Source organism: Equus caballus, chromosome 17 (assembly GCF_041296265.1).
Source record: "Equus caballus isolate H_3958 breed thoroughbred chromosome 17, TB-T2T, whole genome shotgun sequence".
In the NCBI taxonomy this organism is placed as follows: domain Eukaryota; kingdom Metazoa; phylum Chordata; class Mammalia; order Perissodactyla; family Equidae; genus Equus; species Equus caballus.
This window is the reverse complement of record NC_091700.1, coordinates 31,829,433-31,855,173: the sequence shown is the minus strand read 5'-3', so window position 1 is coordinate 31,855,173 and position 25,741 is coordinate 31,829,433. Positions and strand designations below refer to the sequence as shown.

The following is a 25,741-nucleotide window of genomic DNA, read 5'->3' as shown; positions in this document are numbered from 1 at the left end:
TTTCCAATGTGGAATTCATCAAATTTCTTATATAAACAAAGGATCTTATTAAAAGCAATTTAAGTTACAAAATAACAGAAGTCCCAAAGAGAATATTATCAATCTAATCCAGGAAGAACTTCAGAATTAAGTAACATGATGTTCTGTTAAGTCCTGAATATTAACAATGCCACGACTTTTAGGATAAATGGCAGGCAGAAGCATATTTCAAAACAGTCTTTAATAATGATAAACCAGCAATTACACAATTCATTGGTGAGTGAAGGGCAATTGGTACATGTAATTTTGGTCTCGGGTTCTACAGATAAGATCTTCTGACAATAAACTCACTTTTTTTTTGGTGAGGAATATTTGCCCTGAGCTGATTTTCTGCTGGCAATCCGCCTCTTTTCTTTGCTTGAGGAAGATTAGCCCTGAGCTAACATCTGTGCCAATCTTCCTGTATTTTGTATGTGGGATGCTGTCACAGCATGGCTGGTTGGAGCAGGTCTGTGCCCGGGATCTGAACCCATGAACCCAGGTTGCTGGAGTGGAGTGCATGGAACTTTAACCACTTGGCCACGGGGCCAATTTGACAATAAACTCACTTTTAATGTCAGGGGGTGCAGTGCTGGAACAATTGTTTGTAAAAGGAGCTTAAGAAAAATCTTAAGGGTCTGACCTCTAATCAAACAACAGCTATCATCTCCAAAGTCTAATTCACTGACTTAATTACTTGGGATTAAATGAACTTTGAATTGCTCAAAGCATCAATCTACATGAATTTATATGCTTTTAAAACCAGCACACATTTATCTGGATACCAGAGGAATTCTATTATGAATCACTTAATGTAAAATAGTCAGTCTTTAATCTCTTGGTTTCAGTTCCTAGTTAGCATTGAACATGCAGATTTACCCGTGTTGAATCATTGATCTCCATCTGAGCCAAAAGTTTCCCATTAATGCTGAAATTGCTGAACCGCCCTCGTTCATAGTAAATGATACAGTGGCCTTCGCTGGAGACGGAAATCAGGCGTGGGAACAAGCAGTTTTCTGGTCCTTCGAGGGCTCTCAGCAAATCTCCAGTGATCGTGTGGACAAGGCAAGGGCCCTCTGCAGAGTGGGGGAACCAATGGCCAGAGTCACTGGTGATGACAAGCCATACACCGGCTCTGACAAATCTGCAAACGTGCCTGGATATACACTCAGATTTGTTGAAAGAAGTAGAAAAGAAAAGAAGCGCGCTGGCAAGAGCTAAGCACTGATGTTACATTTCAACAGAACAAATACAGAGAACTGTTAAATAACTCAAATGCATCTGCCAAGCTTTTAGGTGAATATTTGGTCTTTTCCTTCATGAGATAATATTTCATAAAAAAAGGGTATAGTTCATAGAGTGTGTGAGAATAAAAGACTGTGTCTCAGAAGTTTTGTCTTAATGTGTTTTTAGAAATTTTTCTTCAAAGTTAAGAAGAATTATCAAAACAATTGCTAATTTTCTTCAGGTCATCAAAATTTTAACATTGTACCACATGAATACATTACTATCAAATAACAGCTGTTACCTTCCTATAGTCTACATGTAAAATGTAAAAGGCAAAATAGAGAAAATTAATCAAGTAATTCAGACTATAGAAACACTTCTCCTCTTTTAAATAAATGAATAGTGAGGCACTAATGAGGCAACTAGTGAGGCAAGAATGTAAAAGACTTATTTTGCTTTAATTGTTTTTTTCCCCTGGTGGAAACTGTGTTGATAAGATAAAAAATTCACTGGTCAAGTTCATAAAAATGATTGGCTAATATAGTTTGATATTACGTGTCCCCTCCCCCCTCCAAAAAAACCCCACAGAAACTATGGATGAGTTACATTTCTATTTTTCAACCACTTGATTTAAGTAGGTAGATATTTCACAAAACAAAAGACATTATAAAGCTATACTTAAATTTTTTCTTGATTACTAAAGTAATAGATGTGCATTACAGAAAACCAGAGAAAAGAAAGAAAAATAGCAATCACCTCCAACATCATCCATTACCTATAGAAAAATTAACATTTTTTCCCTATGCCTACTATGTGTCTTTTATTTTCCTTTTCTTTTTTTTTTTCACTTTACAGGATAGAATAATATTGTACATATTATTACTATTTTTTTAATTAAAAAGAAATTTACTGAAAATATCCTATGTGTCCATCTCTGGGTTATTTACTCTCAGATACAAAAATGAAAAAAACACTGTCCCTGCCTCCAGACATTATATCCATTCTCCATAAAGCAACCAGAACAAGTTCCTAAAAACCAAATCTGATCATCTCACCACCTTGCTTAAAAAACTTCAATGATTTCCCACCATACTTATAATAAAATAAAAATCGTAAATCCTTGTGCTACTGGCCCCTCCTACCTCCTCAGCCTTCTCTCTCCTTAATTCTGTTGGTCCTCATTACACTCAGCCCCTTTGGTTTTCTTTCAGTTTCTCCTAAGCATTAGGCTCCTTCAGGCCCCTGAGCCTTCCCATGGAGAATGGGTGTCTGGGCCAGAATGAGAACCCAAGCTTCTTGACTCTTCTTGAAATAACAATTCCTCCACAAAAAGTCAAAAGAACTAACTAATCATGTTTCCGTCCCCACCTACCTCTACAGATACCCAGCCTTGCGAAGAAAAGGACTTGTGGAGGGAAGAGGACCCAAGCCTATGTCTGATGACCAACCTGATCCCCCAGGACCACCCCTGCCCCCATTACGCCTCATGGATTTCTTCCCCTTGTCTTTTAAATGTTATTTTTAATGGCTGCATATAGATGTGCTGCAGTTTAATCTACCAGTGTTCTGGCTGGCGACCACAAAATACTACATAAAATTTTACATATATTTTATATTAGTACTAATAAATATTAATAATAAAACAAAACAGCTGCAAATAATTTAGGGATTACATTTGTCTATGGAGAGTCTCCTAAAGGAAACAAATCATAAATCATGGTTAACTTGAGAAAATGGTAGATTTTAAGACCCAAAAATAAAAGAAATGTCTTCTGACCTTTAGCACCACTGATAACAAGTCCAAGTTCTGCACAGACAGAAACACAGACAACTTCATGATCGTGGCCCGTGAGCACAGCTCTTGGTGCAGGATAGTCACCTGCAAGGAGACAGCAGCAGTGAGTCAGCACAGACCAACGGCAGAAATGAAGAGCTAGACCATTAAATCACACATGCAAAATGACAATCTTTAATCTTTGTTGTGGACATTTACCAGCTGTGTGACCATGAGCCAGTTACTTAACCTCTGCTGTTTCCTCATCCGTAAAATGGGGATAACCACATACCCATTACACAGGTTGTTTAGGTGACTGGCTAAGTTAACAAATGTAAAGTGCTCAGACCATTACAACAGCGGTGACTGCTATTCTTTTTCCTGATTATTGTTATGAAACAGACATCAAGCTCACCAAGGCATTTGCATGTGTTATCTCATTTAATTATGACAACATTCATATGAGGTAGGTATTATTATTATCCCTATTTTATAGGCTAGAAACCCAAGGCTTCGTAAGGTTTTTCAACTTGCACAAGTTCATACAGCTAGCAAGTTGGAACTGAACCCAGAACTACCCAATTTTGAAACCCATTAAAAATTGTTCCTTAAAATCTCCAACAAAACAGGTTGAGATGCTTTGATTTTGGTGTGGGGGGAAGAAAGGAGTGAAGGAAAGAAGAGATGATCATCTTAGTTTTCCACTTGACTTTATTGGTGTGAACCTAGCTAAAAAAGGTCAGCTGAATTACATGCCATGAGCATTCTCACTGTGAAGTGCTTTCCCCTTCACTTCATCCCCGGGATGCATTCGGAGTGACAGGCATTCTTCTCAGCAGGCTGGGAGTTGGGAGTATAAAGCGACAGAAGGCATAACCTGGAACTATTTAGAACACATCAAACCACCATGGCCTTCCACAGGCTTACACTGGAGGCACTCAACGATGACAAGTGTGATGAACAAACATATGTGCACGGAGTAAGCCAGAATCAAAAAATCCTCATATGAACAAGGAGAAAATCAGAATATTTGGTGAATAAACTTCATGAATGGAAGACAGTGTGAGAAGGATCAGCAAAGTGGAGAGGACATCATGCCCCACATTGTTGTACTGGGAAAGCTGTTTGGAAAAACCAGCTGGGATGGAAATGAGGGATCTCTATAGTCTTGGGCTGCACAAGAGTGGAGGAAAAGAAAACAACAGAAAGTCAGAGAGGAGTTTCGGAAGGTGAATGGGGTATGGTTCCAACCTGGTTAGGGTTTTGAGTGGTTCCTGTGGTAGATGGGAAAAGAAAGCCAGTGTTGGCCATACTGGGCAGTACAGGAAGACTGAAAGACTCAGTGACGTGACATTCCATTGAAGGCAGGGCCATCAGAAGGAAGGACATGAAACACGTATTAACAGTACAATTTGGACCACCCAGTCAGATTCAACAAATATTTATCAATGCCTTGTCATATTTGACTATTTCTATTTTCCATTAACAACATCGCACCCATTAATGTCTTCCGTTGCCTATTTCTCACCTTCTCTTTTGAATTTTAAACAGCTCTAGCAGACTCATACTGTATGACACAAGTTTATCCTGATGTATTGCTTAGTTGATTCTACAGTATCATCTTAGCAAAGAGAAAGTCATATTGTATGACACATGTTTATCCTGATGTATTGCTTAGTTGATTCTACAGTATCATCTTAGCAAAGTAATATATGTACATATGCCTTTGTGCATATATAAAAACATCACTATTTCAGTTGAAGTTGCCAGTATCACTGACCACTACTTTTTCTGCTTGAAAAGGCAGGCTGTAACGTGGTCTTGAAACTGTAACTCTCCCAGAATTCTCGGTATTTCTCAAACTAGCGTCTATGTACCCTGAGATCCGTGGATATTTTCTTGGGTGTAAAAGGATTCGTGAAAAATTTTAAATTTCAGATTTGAACTTAGATGATAGTGTACAATTTTTTAAACCAGTGACAAAGATGAAATCTCTCTTTGCAGTCCAATCTATGCTGTGGCAATTTAAAATTGAAATATGCTTTAAAATTAAGATGAGCTAATTAAGTCAGTATTTCTCAAACTAGGTTCAGGGGGTCTGAGAACACTATTTCAGTTGAAGTTGCCAGTATCACTGACCACTACTTTTTCTGCTTGAAAAGGCAGGCTGTAACGTGGTCTTGAAACTGTAACTCTCCCAGAATTCTCGGTATTTCTCAAACTAGCGTCTATGTACCCTGAGATCCGTGGATCCTTGGTCAGGGCTTTTTTTTTTGGTGTTAATGACAATTTTGTTCTCTTTAAAAGGGGTAAGTGTATTACTCAAGTTTGAGGAACATTATTTAGACTAATTTATTTCTTATCCAAGTTCACAAATTCAAATTGGCAGCTTCCACACAACTACTTGATTTTCCTTTGCTTTTAGAATTAATTTTTAAAAAATTAATTACGTATTAAATATTTATAACATATGTATAAGATTAAGAGAATAAAATGAATGCCCTGTACTTACTCCCTAGCTTAAGAAATATACACTATTACCTCACTTTAACGCCTCCTTTCTTATATCTTAGAGAATACTATACCTTTTAAAAAAGTTCTGTATGTTTCTCTTCCGTTCACCCTACTTCACCTGGTTGTTGAGTTTGGGATCTTTCTTTCATAGTGCTTCAGTTCCTTGCGTGTTGGCCAGCTTTTCTCTGTGGGCTCATGTTCTGGATGGAGGTGACCCCCTTCTCCTATCTTGTTTCTCAGAGAACCACCCTGTGCTTTGGTCTTGACACTGCTCTTTTGCAGAGATGTCTCCTGGATTCCAGTTCCTGGGGCTCTCACTGTGGGGGTGGGGGTGGGGAAGTGAATGCTCCAGGCCTGTCAATTGCACTTGCCTCCTGGATGGCCCCTCCCTAGGCACTGACGTGACCCTACAGCACTGAGCAGCTGGATTGGTGCTCCAATTCTCTGCCCCACAGTGGGAGAGGGGAAGGCCACAATAGTTCCAGGAAAATTCTGGGAGGGAAGGACATAACCAAAGCACCTTACCCAGCAAGGCACCCAACACTCCTTCCCTCTGGCCTGCCAATATCTCCTCCTTCAGACCCAGCCATCTTCTTTTTCCCCAGGAATGGTTCACAGTTTTTAAGTGAGTTTTCTCAGATCTATCAGCCTCCATTTTGCTTTTGAGGCATCTCTTACTTAGACGGAGTGTGGAAGGGGGCTGGCAGCCCACACTAGTCATCTTATTCTAAATTAACGTATATTGCTATAATGTGTTTGAATTTTGGCAGAGGATCCACTTACATTTGTCAGTAGTCTTGGATTTGTCTGAAACACATTTATACAATTTATAAAATTATGCTTCAAAGATGCCCTGAGTTCCCTGGTAAAATGAGGTCAAGTATTGATAAGATATCATGTGTAACATCATCCCTAATTTTTCTAAGTGATTACTTTCTCAGAGTGGTGAATTAAAAGCCCTGAAATTATGTGTTAAATACAATTTACATACATATATACGTTATACACATGTATATAAATTGTGTATATACAACTTATATAAAGCCTTTCCCTTATAGGCTACAGAAAAAGTAAAAAGCAATCTAGTCATATTGCAGGGAATTCAAAAAAAGTATAAAAATATTAAAAATATTCCCTATGTATGTAATATATTTTCTATCAGGAAGTAAGTTTTTCTAAGGCATCCCTCTGATTTAGAAAGTTTAAGATGTTTTAGTTTTTGTTACAGTTTCCCCAGATCTTTGAATAAACTGTGGAGCTTAACTACTAGCGGATATTGTTTAGGGCCGCTGAAAACATTGTTTCCCTCTTTCAGCTACAGAAAAATAAGCACAATACTATTCAGAGGGTTCTGTATTGGAACCTTCAGCAGGGGGAAAGCACATTCCCTATATTTCATTTTGTTGCCAGGGACAGATGTCACACAGCCCAACAATCATTCAAAATCCTGGGAACATTCTGTCACTGTCACATCACAATTGATGGATGTAGCTGAGGGTTAAAGGGCCCAGTGCAGAGGGAGGTGCAGGTGAGACCTCCCCTCTAAGGACCACAGCACCATCGCCCTCAATGCCCAGTCTTCTCCTCAACAGAAGAGCTCTCTGTGCGATGGAATTACCATGAATGACGAAGATTTTCAGATTTCTCACAGGCAAGCATTTGGAAATTCCAAATACAAAAGGCTTATAATAAACAGATTCAAACTCATTTTCATCAAAAGTCATTTCAATATTTTCAAAATTGATGAAAAAAGTACAAAGATATTAGATGCTGCCATTCACACAGAACCAACAAGAAGAGCTTTTTCAGTGAGATAGTCTATGGCTTTTAGAGAAACGATAACAGTAAAGATTATTCGCGGTGCTTATTATTTTAAACCTCATTTGTGGGACTACTAAGGTGCAGGGGAAGCTTTGGTCCTTCTGAATTAGAACTAAACAAAAACAGCAGAGTTTCTAAGATCTACAATCCCCAGTGTGGTTCTGTTGGAGTCAGAAGACGGATCTCTCGATGATATATGATATTCAGATTTTATCTATGACCTTTGTGAAGTCATTGCAGAGTCACTGCAGGAGGTATTTTCATTCATCCTTATGCCTACATAAAATATGATGGAGTTTTGACTTGAAATTCTAAAATATGAGATTTAATTAAAGGGTGCAGAAGTTTCATCACTGCTGTGATTTCAAGATTTATCTTAAAAAATTACATTAGATATTTGCTGGGATAGCTTAGAAGAACCGTGTCAGTGAGGAGTCCCTTATCAAGACAGTGTCCTCAGCCACTTACAGAGCTGGAGCAGAGGTCTGGCCAAGTACCAAATATGTCTGGGCCCACATTTTTCACAGGTCACAAGGTAACTCACATAAAAACATTCCATGGGGTGGAAAATGTCCCATGATGTGGTTTCATTTTAGTATACGCTCAGAGAGTACCCAATGAAAAACTGAAAAGACATATATCTCTTCTATTTTATATATGTATATATATACACACATATATAAACCTATTTATTCATTCACTCTAAGTTTTTCTTTTTCTTCAGAGATGACACTGACCACACTGTCCCCTGAGCACTGCTGTCACAGGGAAAATCTCTTCCCTTGAAGTCCTCAACCTGGATCTAGTTCACAGTACCTTACTCTCCTACCGTCATCTTCCCAAAACAATCAATAGTATAATCCGTCTACCTTTCCCAAGGAAGCAGTGTTTGGCATAACGCCCAGAGATCCCCTGGTCTGTGATCTGAAACTCTCCAATCATGAGAACGTGTTAGTCCTTCCTCTGGTTTTTAAATATTGTTTCTGACCCAGGCTGAGACCCTTGCAGCCTCAGTTGCATAAAGGTAAAGAAAGGCAGAGACTGAGTGGCAAGCAGCCCCCTTCTTAGTCACGAACCCTATGACGTCTCCTGATGTTAGGCTGAGGGGATGGGATGGCTGAGAGGTCCATCCCTGAAGGGGCGCTGTGCTGGGGATGTTACATTACAGACATTATCATCTGGCCCTCAGAAAGTTCTGTGGGCTAAGAATTGTTACACATGTAACCATGCTTCCTCTGATACTTAATGAGAAGGTGTTTAATATTCAGTACCCTAGTTAAGATTCCTTGCTCTGAGAAGTGAGACAAATTCATCTAATATATTTATACACACACACACACACACACACACACACACATATATATAATCTCTGGGTTATTCTTTGCCAATGCTTTCATCTCTTATAATACCATTGGTTCGTGGTGGTTGTGGAGCTGGGCACCAGGACAGTCATTTTAAAAGAAGGCTGAGTACAAACAAAGAGAGGGATGTAATTTGGCAGATGTTTGGTGACAGGTTGTGGCTGGCAGGAGGGTCAGTGTCCAGAGCTGAAGCTTACACAATGGGAGCCCAGGGAAGGGATGTGTGCACAGCTGGAGTCTCCTTTCCAATGGGCTTCTCATTTCATAGTCTGCATAATGCTTATACATGAGCTAAAAGACTGTTTTTAAAAAGTAAAATAGAAGAATCACGATAACAAGGTCTTATACATATTACTCAATGAATATTTGTAGATTTGATTTGGAAAGAACAGTAAACTCTCTTTCAAATTTGCCTATTGCTATGACTTTTAAAATTCCATATGCATGCATCAACAAGCTCTCTATAAAGCACCTCATATCTGGTATAAACGTGAAAACTACACCTTTAAAAGCAGACTGGATTTTGAGCTGGGTCCCAATGTATTTTAAGTGTCTGTTGAAGAGACAACAATGTTGACTTGCCCCTCTTGTGACTATCTTGTTGGAAGCTACAGCACGTAATGAGAAATGTCAAGTCCCAAGATCAATGAAACTCTGGGCTCCAGGGATTCAGCAGGAATAGCATTGATCCTTTCAAAGAACACCAGTCAGAGATGGGTTGTAATATATTGCAAAGAGGGGCTCAGGAGGATAGGCGGCCAAGTCCAAGATACCTACCTGACAAAGAATTCAATCAGCTCGGAGCACAAATTGCCTGCTCTGCTCTCCTTTCTTTCATGCAGTAGGCTGCTTCCAATTAAAGTGCGCAAATTAATTTTTATCACTTCCAAATTAGTTTCAGAATTTGTGTAAAAGTCTGTTTCAGATGAAAGCATATGTCCCTCACATCTCTGCACTTCTGTTATCTAGTCAGGGACCTATTTAAATCTCCAAGAACATTTTCTATGTTCAAAGTCATAAGTTTGAGAGAGTAACAATGAATATTAGTATTCTAAAATACATTAAGAAAATAACTGTAATTCACCTGTAACCTATGCTAGGTAGCCTTGCTTGTTTCTTTTATGGTCTGAGACTCTCTTGTCTACAAATTTTCATTGTCTTTGTGGCAAATTTATTAAAGCTATAAAAATAATTAGAAAAAGACTATTATTTCTGAAATGTCTAAATTATTCACAGCAATATATTTGACACAATGGAACCATAAACACTTTCTATACCTACCTAACAAAATCCACAAATATTACCTATTTTTCTCTGTGGCAGTAATAGAGCTATCCATTAGAGAAGAATAGTGACAATGCAGAAGAAGCATAAATACAATTAAAGCCACCTGAATTTATCTTGAGAAAGTTTCAGACATGTGCACGTAGGGTGAGTAAATGAATCCTATCATTTTATGATGTTGTACTGAATAAATGTGATTCAGCCTCTGACATACAAAGCAGTTCAATGTCCATACTCAAACCAATCTCTGAATTCTAACAGCTACTGGGATGATATGTTTCAGGCTAGGACTTCCCCCTTCAAGTCTAGGTCAATATATACAACCCTCAAAACCTAAGGGCATTGTGTCACACACTTTAATATGAATTTAGACATAACTAGCTTTTTGGTCTTCAGTAGCAATGCATTTGAGATAGAAAACACACATAGCCTGATTCTCTGACCTGTGAATTGGTAGCTAGAATAGACTAAACTGGAATAGAAAAAAAAAATCTTTTTCTTTCATACTGTGAGTTTTCTGATGGCAACGACTATGTCTATGTCAACACCCATGGCTGATCCCTGCTGTGACAGCCAGTTGAGTGTGTGCTGTGGCTGCCTTTACAAGAAGTGAACTGACCAATATATATGGTCTCTCTAGTCATGCATATACGTGCTACTAGGTTTGCCATTTTAACAGATTAGGTGAGTCCTAAATCAGTTGAGTCAATCAAATACTATGACTAATTTTTTTTTTTACTATTGTGATTATCCATAAGCAAAAAGCTGAAACGAGTTTTTACATAATCAATTTGTACCCCAGATATAAAGCTAAGTGAGCATTTTGTAGATCCTAAAGTACTCATGATACCAAATATTATTGGATAGCAACTCATGATTCATGTAATAAATACTTAATAGACTCAATGCATCGAAGCAGGAAAAGCAGTTCTCTGATGAGTACAGTGTAGACTCTTGTAAACTCCACATGTCAGAGACTATGACTGCAACATTCCTAGCTGCTAAGGCAGTACCAGCACACAGCAGCTGTTCAGTACATGCTTGTTCCTTGACCAACACTTTAGGTGCTCATTCTGTTTGTTCTGGAAGAGCATTTTTTTTCTTTATATTAAGGCTAATGGATGAAATGAAGCCATTCTATGTATGTCCACATTAAATGTCCAATAAAGTCTTGACAGTGTGGGCTTTATGGGAAGTAGTTTAGTTTCATAATGGTGACAACAGTTTTTGACCAAAAAATAAATTCTTATAAATGAAGGCAGTATTGAAAAATATGTACTGATAACATTTTGCAGGAATTTCTCAAGGATAATCTGTCTTTATTTAAAGCTTAAATGAAATGCTGCATTTTAACAAACACAACATTCACAATTTTGTTCTTAAGGATTAATATAAACATCTCTATTTACATAGCTCCTGTTGTAGGAACTTCAAACACTCTCAATATTACTACATTAATTTTCTTGCTAACTGATGGACTAAAGCTACAATTGTTAACCATCTTTTGGTTTAAAAGATCATTAGAAAATAAAGTAGCTAACAGATTACTATAATTTAACATTTTTCTTTAAAATTCCTTACTTCATAGCAGTACATTATATAAAAATATCTCTGCTACCAGACAGCAGTTTTTAGGAAATGAATTTTCTTTTTGGAAATATCATTTTCATCATTTCTGAGCTTCACATTGAAGATGTTAATTGGATTTGAAGTACAATTCTGTTTCTTTTAAAAATTTTTCTAATAACGTCTAAATTTTTGTCAATATATATGGAAGATACCACACAGACCTGCTGGTTAATTCAACTTTTCTAATGAATGCTACACTACTATGGAAATAAAGAAAATTTGGAAACACGTAAAAATACATTTAGATGAAATATATGTGATAATGTATCATGATTGAGAATAATAAAGCCCTCATTGGTAGATCAAATGTCTTATAAACACACATACACACACACACACACACACAGAATTCTGCTAAAAATGAAGTTTCTTTTTTTAAGGATATGGTTTAAAAAAGAGTAATAAGGTTAACTTATTGGTATTTAAAGTATGATGTTCGTTAATGTAGAATAGGGAGCTAATTATTTCAACTGGTTAAAAATCAAGCAACGCTGAATTATTTTCCCTCAAATCAATACCACATCTGAGTTCACAACTTAGAGCAGAGGCTGAAATGTATAATACACACATTTTCTCTTATTCAGTATCTACGCTAAGAGACATTACTTCACAATACACTTTCAGTTTTTTCATCCACTATTCTTCAACTCTAGCTATGGGCAACAAGAATAAAACCCCATATAACATTTGGTCATCTAGTTCAATCTCCCACTATCTTCTTAAATATACGTATATGTATATATTTATTTCTAAATTCTCTTCTGTACTATGATGAGGCCTTTGCTCCTCCCCATTGAAACTCATTCTTTTTTTGCAGTATTCCTGTCAAAACACCTAAGAGTTGGGGGGGGGCGGTGAGTGGGACTTGAAGGGTAGATGTACAATTTGGTTTCCATCCCCAGCCATCTCACAGGCTGGAGGGGACCAGGGAACGTGGCCTCCAGCTATGCAGTTGTAACATGGTATCCTGTATATTCCTCATCTACTCTTACAATATTTCAGTGGCAGATACACAGCAATGCTGGGAGATTCTCTGTTTTGTCATAAATATTCCCCAAACTCATGTTTCAGTATATTTTGGAGTACTGTTTAAGCTGTGATCAACGTGTGAATTACAATTAGAATAACCTTGGTTTAGGTACTTGCCATTATCAACACTTTACAGTAACCATTCTCTATTTTACAGGAAATACTTGCATTTGAACTATTGAAAACTTGGTAACTAAAAACAGTAATTATTTCTAGGAATCTCTTATCTAGTTCTTCTGTCATTTAACAATATTTACTGAAAACCTATTATGAGTGTCACTATGCCAGGAACCAGAGACTGAAGGTGGAAAGGAAGAGACTCACAATCCACTTCAGTGTTTCCTCAGAACAACAGTTCTAAGAACAATCACTGCTCTTCCACGAACAAAAGGTTCCATGGAAAAATACGTTTGAGAAACTGTGGGTGAAAGAAACGTCAAGAGATTTATTTGTGTAAGAGCTTACATGCAGAGTAAAAGTATATGCAGCATTTTCTAAAATTATTTTACTCTGGAGTTCCCTCATTTCTTCCCCACAGGACATCGTAGGGAACACTGTTGAATAAAAAACACTTGGGAATCATCCCAAGCAAAGAAACCGTCTTATTCAGGTTTTGTCTCTCCAGTGGCTAATCTGAAGGGAGCACCCAATCATTGTTAAGTGAATAAACAGAGACATTTACTAGACTACATGGTAGAAAGTAGTACGTGCCCTCACTGAGGCACAAATAAAACCCCATGGAAATTCAGAGAAGGGAGAGAATGTATTCAGCGGAGAGAAATCATATGAGATTTAATGGACCAGGTGACACTGGAGGGAACTTCTGAAGGATGCGCCATGTGGACACTGGGGAAGGGCTGCTGAGCAGACAGTCAGTGTGAGGCCCTGGGCGTCGCCCCAGGCTAGAGGCTATACAGGTGCTCTTTTTCACACTTTGAACATAGCCGCATTCCAACAAAGATTTTTGCCACTTAAGCTTTCATATTTTAAAATACTTATAACCCCAGGAAAAACTATTAGGAAAATTAAAAAGGCAGAATACATTTAAATGAATTCATAGTCTGATAGGACAATCCTAGACAAATACTTACTGCTATTCGGGTTGTCTCCTATGATATGGTGTCGCCCACTCCAGTACCAGAGAAGCAGGGTAGCATCTCGAGACCCAGACACGATGTAGCAGTCCCCACCGATGTATGACTCAGACCTGGCCAAGCACGTGACCACATCCCAGTGGCCAAATACAATCTGAGTTAATTTCCCTGAAATACAGAAACAGCAGGTTTAATTCATTTGCTATTTCTCTTCAAACAGTAATAAGCTTAACTTTATTTTACTACATTTGTGAAAAGTGAATCTACAGACCTACAAATTTATAAAGTAATTCAAATCCAGCTACAGATTTATTTTCCTGAATTGCTTCTGAAAAATGATACAAGAATGTCATTTGGGATTGTTAAGGACAGGACTTATAAAATAACACAATCATGATTCTTTTCTTCAGGGTTTGGGCCAGACTAAGAGGAGTTTTAACGTCTGCTGCTGGATTTGATTTGGGGGAAGGAGATGATAGTCCCATTTGTCCTATGAACTCAGGGCTCATGTTAAAGCTCAGAATGGATGGAATTATAATTAGTTATTTACTTACAATGTGAACATTTAATTTGAATCTTGGATTTCAAGATGAAAACGCCTATATTATTAAGTATGATTTCACATTAAGCTTTAGGTGTCAGAATAGGGATTTTGAAGAGCATAAGGCATTTCATAGTTAAGTTACCTGTTTCTGTAGAATAAACTCTGAAGCTCTTATCCCAGAATCCACAGATGAGAATATAGCGATTATCTGCTGTGACCACAAAACAATGTGCGTTGATCTGTATGCTCTGGTCCACGAGGTCTGTAATCTGCCGTTTGTTCACACCAGAGTTATTGGCTAAACACAAACAGAAAAAAGAACTTAAAGAAAGATTCCACAAGAGTTTCACCAAGCACTGTAGAAGGAACACTTTTATGCTTCCTTTATCTAGAAATGGGTTTTTGAGGCTATAAGATTATTATGATTTTAACACTTCCTCATGAGGAATATAAACTTTTTTAGCAGCAGTGATTATTTATGAGCTATGTTACATTAAAATTTTTCATAAATTTAAGTTCTTCCTCCACCAAAAAATAAACACAATACGAGAAATTCAACATAATGAATTTAAAACAATGAAAATATTTAAATGCATTTGATTTTATAGATGTTCACTACGGACAAGTTCATTAGTGTCCAACAAGTTCAATAATAATGAGGAATAAATATTGTATGGAGTATTTTATATAAGGAAAAAAGTCAATATTCGCCCCAATCTGTCATTTTCTGATGGCATTTACAATTCATGTGAAGAGAAGAGGGCAGAGATTTGAGCAAGGGATGTTGTTATGCGGCAGCCCCACAGGCGGCTTTAGGTCAGCAGCTTTAAAGACCTGGACTGTCAACAAACAGAAGGCCCTCCAGAATGGGTTGGCAGGGGAGGAGAAGAATTAAAAAGAGGGCAGAGGAATCGGGAAGGAAAGAGACAGGCAAAGAATCAGTGGAGAGCTCTGGGATTGCATCTGAATAAAGTCAGGACTCAGAGACAGTGATTTCCCTAGTGCCTGTCTGCAGGCCAGCCTGTCCCTTACTCGACGCCGTCCTTTCAGACTGAGTCCCTGGGCTGAATTCTGAAACAGAAAATGCAGATGTACATCACACCATCACTCTCTAACCAATTAAATCGAAGTGCTATTCTTTGTGGACGCCTACCATCACTATTAATAATAATTACTAGAGAACATAAACAATAAAAAAATTACACAACAAACGGTAGCAAAGGAAAAGAAATCAAAGGTCCTGAGTCACTTAAAAACTATGCAATTTGTCCTTGATTAATTAGAATACTGCTATTAACTTTTCCATGGTTATTCTCTGGCTGTATGTGACACTGTCGATGTCAGAGGAATAGCCAGGCTAGACTCGAAAAATATTCCTGGTCCTAAACCTTATCTCCTCCTAAAGACAGGAAAATGCTATTTTATGTACAGGGATAAGTAACTAACTGAAATGGCTCCCTCTCATCTTATTTCTGGGTCCAAAGATGAAGAGCAAATTAACCTTAAAAAAAAGCCATAACTTGTATATGGCTTAATAATTTTTCATACCATTTTCAATTTTTTTTCTAATTTAGTTCTCTATATGATCCCATGAGATAGGCAGAACAAACATTATTATAAACCATCTCACAGTTATGAAACTGAGGCCTAGAAAGATAATGGGCTTGTTCTGGATCATACAGTTAATAAATGTATATGTGATTATTTAAAAATATTTTTAATATCTACTGCAAAGAGTTACAGTTGATGAGTTTGCAATTCATAAGAAATCTTTACTTTAAAAAATGTTTTAGCCCCACCGAATGGAGATTTCTAGAAAAGATGTTCTTCAGTATTAGTTTTCTTTAATAATCTCTTTGAGTCATATATTTTAAATAATATAAAATTGTTAAAGAATAGTTTAGGCTGAAATAAAGGGCAGTTTGGAATTATTTGCCATGTTTAGAATCAAGTAAAGGCCTTCTGAAATATCAAGAAAATGCCACAAATAATTGCTTTAATACCAAAAAATTCTTAGATGGCATATTATGATTTGCACAGCTCCTTGATGGTAATCTGATGTTATCTGCACATTAATTTTGTGGAAGAAAAAATATTATTCAACTAACATTTATGATAAATAATCAAATAGGAATCTGTGCATAGTCAGCCACTTACGAAAATGTCTTTCTGTTGTGAACATACCAATTAGTGGATCCATTTCAATTGGAAGATGATGGGCTTGATCCAAGGAGTACCCTGGAGCTCCTCTGAGGCCTAAAGATTAAATAAGAGAAAATACCATAAAATTCTCAGAAAGGAGGAATTTCCTAATAAGCAGTGTTCTATGATGATTATACAAAATATATATTTGCTTAAAAATTATTTGGTAAATTATTCTAAGAATGATTAAATCACACTACACGTCCCTGTAGATAGTCTTAAAAAAATCACAACAGGGACTGCCAGTATCCGCTTAAGATGCAGAGAGATGGAAAGAATGTTGTTAACCTCACATAAGAAACAGCTGGATAAAATAGAAGATCGTAACATTTCTTGAAGCATCTGAGAGCTAAGGTTGCCGGGCAACCAATGATCCTGAAATCTAAGAAAAGGCCATGCCTGCGAGCAGGGAGGGAGGTGAGTACAGGCTGCCCTGGGCCAGGGCAGAGGGGAAGATGGGGCTCCCATCCTAGGAGGCCTTCTTTCAATACATGACAAGTCAAGTCAAATTGAACCACACCTAAAATCTTAACCTCAGTAAAAGCTACTTTCAGAGGCTTAATATTTAGGGCTTGATTGAGTTCATTAGTCATAACTTTTTACAAGTGATTATGTAACATACTTAACAATTCTAAAGAAAAATTTAATTCTTTTACAGTTTTCTCTCAAGGTAAACATTTCTAGAGGCTAAGACTCCTGTGATTAATAAAGTCATTTATATTTTTAAGATATGTGCTGCATAATTCTGATTGAATGGAAGTAGTTCTACCTCATGTTGATAATTTCACCAATAACCGTAAAATAGGTGCATTTGGAAACTCTTAGGAGATTAAGCTATGATATAAACCACTGTTTTTCAGAGCAATGCAGAAGTCAGTAGAATAGAAAGATTCAGGTTAATTCACCATGGCTCATCCATTCAGTTCTGGAGACAGTAGGAGTCCTACGGTCTTCCAAGGAGATTTCAAGCAGCAAACTGGGCCAACTAAATCATTTGGTCACATCCACTTCTGTCTTGGTTAAATAAGTATCAATATGTATAATTTTTACAACAGAATTTTATCACTTCAAGATGTACTGGTGGGAACTTTCAGGAATGAGTCTGGAGAAAAGGCATGTGAAGTCACTGAACAATTCAGATGTTGTCTTTTCTCAAAGACTCTAAGCTCCACAAGAAGAGAGACGGTGTTTGTCCTGTTCACTGCTCTACTCCCAGTGCTCAGGACTACCTGACACATAGCGGCCGTTCAAATATTTGCTAAATAAATTAACGAAGTAGAAGAAAGAAGATTTGAAACCATCATCCAGAAAATCCAGATTCAAACTCACTTTTGTTTAACATGGGATAAAACTATGTTATTGTTTTTCTGGGGGGCAGTGGTAGAGTGGGAGGACCTGAATTATTTGTAGAACTGCTTCAATTTATCAAATATTCATTGAGTATTTAACCATTAGCCAAGCGTTCTGCAAGGCACTAAAATACAGCAGCAGTGAATAAGACAGAAAAGAATCATTTAGTTAAGTTTGGCAATTTTTCACTTTGCTGCTTTTTGTAGATAATTTGGCATCCTAGCTAGCCCCCTTAACTTCCTAGCTTACCTTTGCTTAATGGCAGCTTTTAAGAACCCTTTAGTAAGTGACTTGCTTAGGCACACATACCTACTGTGTTGTGCCATCGATTCACTGCAAACAGCCTGCTGCAGGTCACGGTCACCACAGCGGGGATGGTCAGGTGGGGCAGCGTGTTGGCTGCCACATGGGTTACTGGAGAATTTGATGGAAACTTCAGCACCATGATCACATCCTGTTGCATCTGATCTTTAAACATGAGTGGACTCTGTGGAAGGAAACACTGTTGAATAGAAAAGGAAGAGAGCAGAAGAAAACAGAAGGAATAACACAGTTAGTGAGAGCTCTGGGGAGAGTGAGGTTAAAACAGAGGCTAGCACGAGCGTATACAGAGCACACAGCAGTCTGAACTTTCACACTGTGAGGACGGCACAGAGCAAAGAGCAGGGCCTCTGTGTGGTCACTGATAGAGGACACCGAATTACTAAAGACCAGCCTCAAGTTAATTATCACCAGACTGCAATGTGAGAAGTTAGCTTACAGACATGCCCACATGATGTAGTCTAGTTATTCAGTGCAGTTAAAACATCATTTGGTGGAAAAATTAGTCAAGTCAGTTGCTGACATTGTTTCCAGGAAATATAAAGTGAATTGACTGATACTTTAATTTTTTACCTGGTTGATCTGGGGTCATGGCTACAGTCTAAATAATTAAAATATGCTAGGCCCCCTTGTCCGAGCTTTCACACATTTCTGCTGTAGCACTACTGACTGTGGATGGCTTGTGCCTCCTCCCCTCTTCCAGACTGTGAGCTTTCTGAAGCTAACCCTTCTCTTCTTTTTTAAATCTTTGTTTCGCAAACATCCAGCATATGACCTGATAGAAAGTAGATACTACAAGTGCCAGTATTAAGTAACATAAAACACTATAAATACTACTAAATAAAAGACACAAAATTGGGATGCTGGAAATAACCATTTGATAGCTTCATACATGTTTTGCAATGGTTTGCTGCATTTATGAATCTCTGTTACACGAACTTAGAAAGCTTTGATTTTCTTTATAAACAGTTCCATGCCAATTTAGTCTCTAAGAATTTCCCTTAGGAAAGTAATGAATTCCGACTGGGCATTTCTCCAGGATAAATATTTTTATTATTATTATTAAACAGAGGAAATTAACACGGGAATAAAACTCTTCTGCCGAAGCATTTCATAAAATAAAGTGTTAGAGAGATTCTCTTGGACAGTCTATTAAAAATGTTTCATCTCAAGGCTTGGGGCTCTGAGCCACATCTCCACGTCTACGCTGTGACTTGGTGTCTATATGGGAACAGCGTGCTTGGTGCAAACCTTTTCACTTTGTCACACACAAGGACCCATTTCAGTCAGAGGAGTTCATTAGTGATTAACCAATGGGGCTGAAGTTGTTTGGTGGAGCTCTCTTAGAGAGAAAAAAATGTTTTCAAATATACACAGTTATTTACATGTTTCATTAGGAGTTTGACTACTGATTCCTTGAAGGCACAGAGGATGTATTTGTCACTGTGTTGCCAGCACTTAGCATCATGCCTGGCACACAAAAGGGGCTCAATACAAATCTGTTAAGTAACTGATAGAATAAATGAAAGATGCGAACAATATTTCTATCACAAAATTATGGCGTATAAACTGTGTTTGTTTACACATATATTATGGACCGTATGCTGGGGCTCTTCACTCCACTAGTAGGTATTTGCTGCCTTGAACACTGTCTAGAAAAATTAATGAACTGTAATTCATTTTGCAAACACATTTTCATCTTCAAGTATTTTTTACTTGAGTAAAAAATTAGTAAAAAATCACAGTTTAAAAAATAAATTCTAAAGTAGTCTCTCAGAAAAATTTTTACCTTCCTCAAATTAGATAAAGAGGGAAATGTTTATTATTTGCTAATAAACTGGAATAGGACTGCTTTGTTATGAAAACGGATTTTTAAAATTCAGATGAAAATAAAAAGAATATTACTTTTTCTCTTGCAAAATGGGAATAAAAGTTTTAATGTAAGTAGTTGATGATGATGACACCAGCTAATATTTACTGAGAACTTACTGTATGCCAGGTGCGGGTCTAAGAGTATTGAGTCATTACATTTTTAGGGTCCACATTATTTTTACCCGCATGTTACAGATGCTGAAATGTAAACACAGAAGTTAGACACCTTGCCCAAGTCGTTCACTAGTTAGCGGCAGAGATGGTGTTGGACCCAAGTCTGGCTCTAGAGTCCTTGTTCTTAACCCCCTCCTCAACTGCCTCTCTGCAGTGACCATAAATTTATATTTCTTTATAAAGAAATTCCTTTAGGGGCCAGCCCGGTGGTGCAGCAGTTAAGTTCACATGTTCTACTTCTCGGCGGCCCCGGGTTCGCCAGTTCGGATCATGGGTGGGGACATGGCACCGCTTGGCAAGCCATGCTGTGGTAGGTGTCCCACATATAAAGTAGAGGAAGATGGGCATGGATGTTAGCTCAGGGCCAGTCTTCCTCAGAAAAAAGAGGAGGACTGTTAGCAGCAGTTAGCTCAGGGCTAATCTTACTCAAAAAAAAAAAAGAAAGAAAGAAATTCCTTTATATTTCTTTCCTTTTCTTAAAATGAACTACTCCTCCTATACTCCACCTTGCCCCCAAAACATTACATTGGGCAATATACTGTGTTTATGTATTTTTCACTCTAATTAATTAATCTAATTTTGGTGCCTGGGTGTGTCTGTAAGCCTGATGTGTATGAATGAGTTTATATAGAGACATATACAGTCAGAGAGGGTGGCTATTTTTGTGAATCCAAAATTGGGCTAGATTAAGCAGGACTCAAAGGTAAGAACCGCACTCCCTTCTCTGTTTCTCCCTTGGGGATCAGTATATACTTAGGCTGAAGAGTTAACCAGTAAATCAAGGAGAAATCAAGTAAAAATGCTGCTAAAATCACTATTTTATTTGATCTATACATAAGTACAAAGAAGGAAAAACATTTCAACAAGCTGATACGTCTTACCAGGTGCATGGCAGAGCTCCGAGGCGGATGTGGCTCAATGAGCAACTGAGAGGGCGTCTGTCCAAAGTTCTGGATCTGCGCCTCCATGGCCTGCAGGGGAGGGAGAGTGATTGTCATAATCAATACGCATCAACGAGAGAGGTCAACACGCTCTGACAATGCAAGTGTATCCCAAGTCAGCCATGAAAAAAGTCCAGAAAAGTCGCCGGTGCTCTTCTCTCAGGGTGCAGAATCATCCAAGTGTTAGTATTTTGTAGACAAGCTTTGCTTCTCCTTCCAAACATGCTTCCGTTAACCAAGTCACTATTCTTATTTAGAAGCTGGGGTTAAATGCGCAAATGTTAACCTGTGAGTACATGCACGCAGCTAAAGACCAAAGAACACTTTTATACTAAATACAACACGTATACCTTAATAAAGTCCTTTGTAAGAAGGAACGTATGGGGATCTCTAATGAAATAAGCTTCTGGAATCTTAATGGGAAAAAAGATTGAAACATAAAGTCCACCAATGACAAAATAAAATTCAGAAAATCATATATTTCAATCAATTCAGAGGGCAAACAGTGGAAAGAACACTAAGACTTTTGTCTAATAATTAAATATGGTTAAACTTTCACTACAAAAATATATTTTAGTATGTATATGCATAGATGCATAAAACAGTACTATTTTAAGTTGCATCATGAAATATTATTTATAAGGTATGAATTATTTCTCTGAAAAATTTTCTGAAAGTGTAGGGAGAACTAAGCTATAGAGGAAATAATTCTTTGGGCATGCTGAGCTAGGCCATATTTCATTAAAGCCTATGCAGATGGAAATATTAATGCGATTTTATGGCTTCCAATGAATAAAAATAATTTTAGACCACAAACAGCACTGTATAATACCTTTTCTTGGTGGGGGTGTGTGTCAAAGAGATAATCTTTACAAGAAATTTAAAAATTTCTTCTATACATAAATTCTACAGCCAAAAATTTCAATATTTAAACTAGCCTAACGGAAATATTTTCTGAAATATTCTAAGTATGTAATTTAAGTCAACAAGGAGAAGCAGAATATTTACTACGATCATTACTCTGTTATCATGTTAATTTTTCCCCTAAAGTTGTGAGCAATTTGGTTGCACATAAAAGTGAAATATGAAAGTCACTGCTGAGTGATCTGGAGTGCAGGTAAGTGGTAGACGGCTCTTGACACTGTGCGGTCACTAATTGCATCACTATCTACAATTCTCATTTATAAAGTACTTGAATTTAACAATGTTTCCTCCTAGACTGCATTTCAAGAAAACGTTTATCAATAAAAACGTGAATTTTCAAATTTATTAGCAATATTAAACAGGAATGCATCATTATCTGCCATATTTTAGCAATTGCATAAATGGGGTTTTGGTTCTTTTATTTGCAGAGGCAATAGGACAAATGATTAAATCTCTTTAAGTGCTGTCCAATTTTAATGTATACATTTATTTGCATGGTGTCCACTCACATGCAAAGTGTGACTATTTAACTAAATTGTATTCACATACATACAATCGTACTTCATCTCCCCAATGCAAGATTTATGATTATAAAAGGGAGAAGAGACCATTTCTGGCGAGGTTCACATTATTAATAAACTCTTGAGAATTATTTGAAAAAGAAAGCAGTAATTTTATTGTTAAAGCTGCCCTGGTGAGAAAATGTCGAATACCTAGCTTAATGTATCATGAACTGCTAACGTCTCTCTAACAATAGATGCCATAGCTTGTGTTTTCACTCCTCCAGAAAGAGGATGGGGTGGGGTGGGGAGACAGGGGTAAAATTAAGCACATTTAAATTTCTAGATCAGGGCCTTGCACTTAGGAGGCAGCCTTTAAATGTCCACAGAAGGAGTGAATCAACAAACATGCTTTGCTTGACTTTAATTTTGTTTCTCAAAGAGAAGTATTAAAAATACACGGGACAAGGTCATGAAACTGACTTAATTTCCAGAAATCTTCTGTACAGTTCTTTTCAGTGGGTCCCGCCTCTGATCCTTTTTGGACTGAGGCAGAGAACACACGTGTACATATTTTAAATGACTCTCAAATGGCATCAGGATAAATATTAAGCTGTGATCAATCTCACTCTTTCATTAAGGCAGTCTATTCCCCACACATGACGTTTATTTCTTTTAAGACTAAACTGAATCCTTCTTCCTTGTGATCTACATCACATGCTTTCATGACCTACAGGTTCTTATTCCAGTACTTTCCTTTTAGCTATCTTGTAATCCTGCCTTCCAAAAATTCCTTACCCTCTGATTTAAAGATGTACAGGTCTTTCTGATCTTGAAAAAGCATGTGTCTCCTCTAACTTCTATTTCTTGTCATTATCAAAATGTTTGAATGAGTAGCGAGCACCCACTGATTTTCTTCACCTGCTCCTCGTCATATGTTTTGTGTCCTCCCCCTTTTCGGAAGTCATCAATGTCTTATTTCTCATCAAGAAGGGAGGGACTTTGTATGGGAGAGTGCCCCAGGGCATACACAGCCCATTCTGCAACCTATGAGGCATAGCAATTGAGTAGTAATTCTGAAAACTACTCCCTAATGTAGGAAGAAACGCCTCCTTTCGTGCTAACCTCCGGCTGGGTTCTAAATCCTTCCCAGACTCCCTACACAATGATGAGTGCCCTCCACATTCTCATGGCACATTTCTTTTTTTCTTTTATCATGGAATTCAACACACAGTCTTTCCTGAATATCTGTTTGCTCAAACTGAATCTCTGTAGGTCAGGACCGTGATTTAGTCCTCAAAGTCCAAAACTGAAAGGTAGCCTAGAAAAAGAAATTCATAGTAGTAGAGAAAACTTCAGGGCTCTTTACTTTCACAACTCAATACCACAAAAGCAATGAAATCAACAAACATTTGTTGAATGCTTACTCTGTGCCAAGGGATACAAAATCAGATCCCAGACTGCCCTCAGGAAGTTTTCAGCCCATAAACACATATGCCAAGTACAGGAGGGCCATGGCAGGTAGAAGGGCCACGGTGGAGGCGAGCACAGAGTGCAGGGAGCCCAGGGAAGTGATGTCTATATCAGACTCAGGGTGGAGGAAGGGAGGGAGCCTAAAGCTGTTAGGAAAGGACTTCCAGAAAAAGGACATGACCTGAGGTTTGAAGGTTAAGAAGGAATTAGCTAGTCAACAGCAAGAAAAGATTTTTTTGCCATATAGAATTTTTCCATTAATAATTTCCAAATATACCAAGTTAAAAAAAAAAACCCAAAACAACTACTTACAACTACAAACAACTACTTGCAACTATAAGGTGGATTCTTTCTATATTATCAGAAATGGCATTTAAAAGAATTCAACATATTTCTATTTCTACATTGTTCTGCATGGATCAGAGAGACTTAATGTTAGCTTTATTTATTCATTAAACATATATTTATTGAGCACCTGCTATGTATTGGGTACCACTCTTGATATTGTGATGCTTGTCAAACAAAATAAATGACGATTCCTGTTCTTGGAGAGGTTACATTCTAGCCAGGACACCACAGGAGCTTACATTCAGCCAGACGTCACACAGTGGCATCCCATGGGCTACACTCAGCTCATAGACATGGTTTCTATTTGAGCCAACATTTATAGGTCAGGAAATTTCATAAAATAAATTTGGTTTTTTGGCTTCCATCAAGAAAATCAGAAGATCTGGCAATACCCCATCAGCATTCCTGGATGGCAACACTTGTCTGGTGCCAAGGCATGGGGACCACTTTGTAACGCCCACCACTCACATGACCCATGGATGTACTGCCACTTGGCCTGCTTCACTAGTTCATTCCCTGTCTGATATATATAGACTGTGGCATTTGTGAATCCTTTTAAAATCTAATACCAAAACTTTAATTTGGGTTACAAGAAATCTATTGCTGTATATATCTATTGTTCTTCACAGTGAAGAAAGAATAAACTAATATTGTATTGTGAACTCACAAGTATGTGTCACGTATATGGTAAAAGATTAAAACTTGGGAAATAAGTCTATCAGTCTAACTTGCTTCATTGCATCTAAGATGTTATTCACTATTAGAAGCATTATTATTTTATATACCATTAAGAAGTAAAATGGGGCTGGTCCTGTGGCCGAGTGGTTAAGTTCATACGCTCTGCTTTGGTGGCCCAGGGTTTTGCCAATTTGGATCCTGGGGGCAGAGATGGCACTGCTTGTCAGGCCACGCTGAGGTGGCGTCCCACATGCCACAACTAGAAGGACCCACAATTAAAATATATACAACTACGTACTAGGGGGATTTGGGGAGAAAAAGCAGAAAAAAAGAAAAAAAAAGGAAAAAAGAAGATTGGCAACAGCTGTTAGCCCAGGTGCCAATCTTTAGAAAACAAACAAACAAAAAAGAAGTAAAGACGTTGCAATTAAACTATGATACACCATTGATTGTAAGACACATTGTGATTTGGAGTGTGCAGGTATGACAATGATGTGCATCCTAGAATCAATAAGTTATAGTAACTTTTCACATATAATACACAGTGATATCATGAGTCTTACATGTTTCATACAAATCTAGCATATGTAATAGGCTTAAAATACTAGATTTTTCCAAAACAAACATGAGGGACAAACCTTTGGTATTTTACAAATATAAAAG

At 37.6% G+C, this 25,741-nt stretch overlaps 1 protein-coding gene across 13 annotated transcripts in view; it reads right to left on the bottom strand.

The window, feature by feature from the left end:
- NBEA (neurobeachin) overlaps positions 1-25,741 on the bottom strand; it is a 671,317-nt gene that overhangs the window by 3,980 nt on the left and 641,596 nt on the right. For 6 of the 13 annotated variants that reach the window (XM_070240236.1, XM_070240227.1, XM_070240230.1 and 3 more), the window contains 8 exons: positions 21,506-21,568; positions 21,096-21,185; positions 18,157-18,349; positions 16,480-16,551; positions 14,438-14,593; positions 13,749-13,919; positions 3,023-3,124; positions 898-1,094 (listed from right to left, as the gene is read on the bottom strand). In XM_070240236.1, coding sequence (XP_070096337.1) covers positions 898-1,094; positions 3,023-3,124; positions 13,749-13,919; positions 14,438-14,593; positions 16,480-16,551; positions 18,157-18,349; positions 21,096-21,185; positions 21,506-21,568 — 1,044 coding nt within the window. The remainder of the gene's footprint in view (positions 1-897; positions 1,095-3,022; positions 3,125-13,748; positions 13,920-14,437; positions 14,594-16,479; positions 16,552-18,156; positions 18,350-21,095; positions 21,186-21,505; positions 21,569-25,741) is intronic. The other 7 variants (XM_070240228.1, XM_070240229.1, XM_070240233.1 and 4 more) reach the window with 3 other exon arrangements.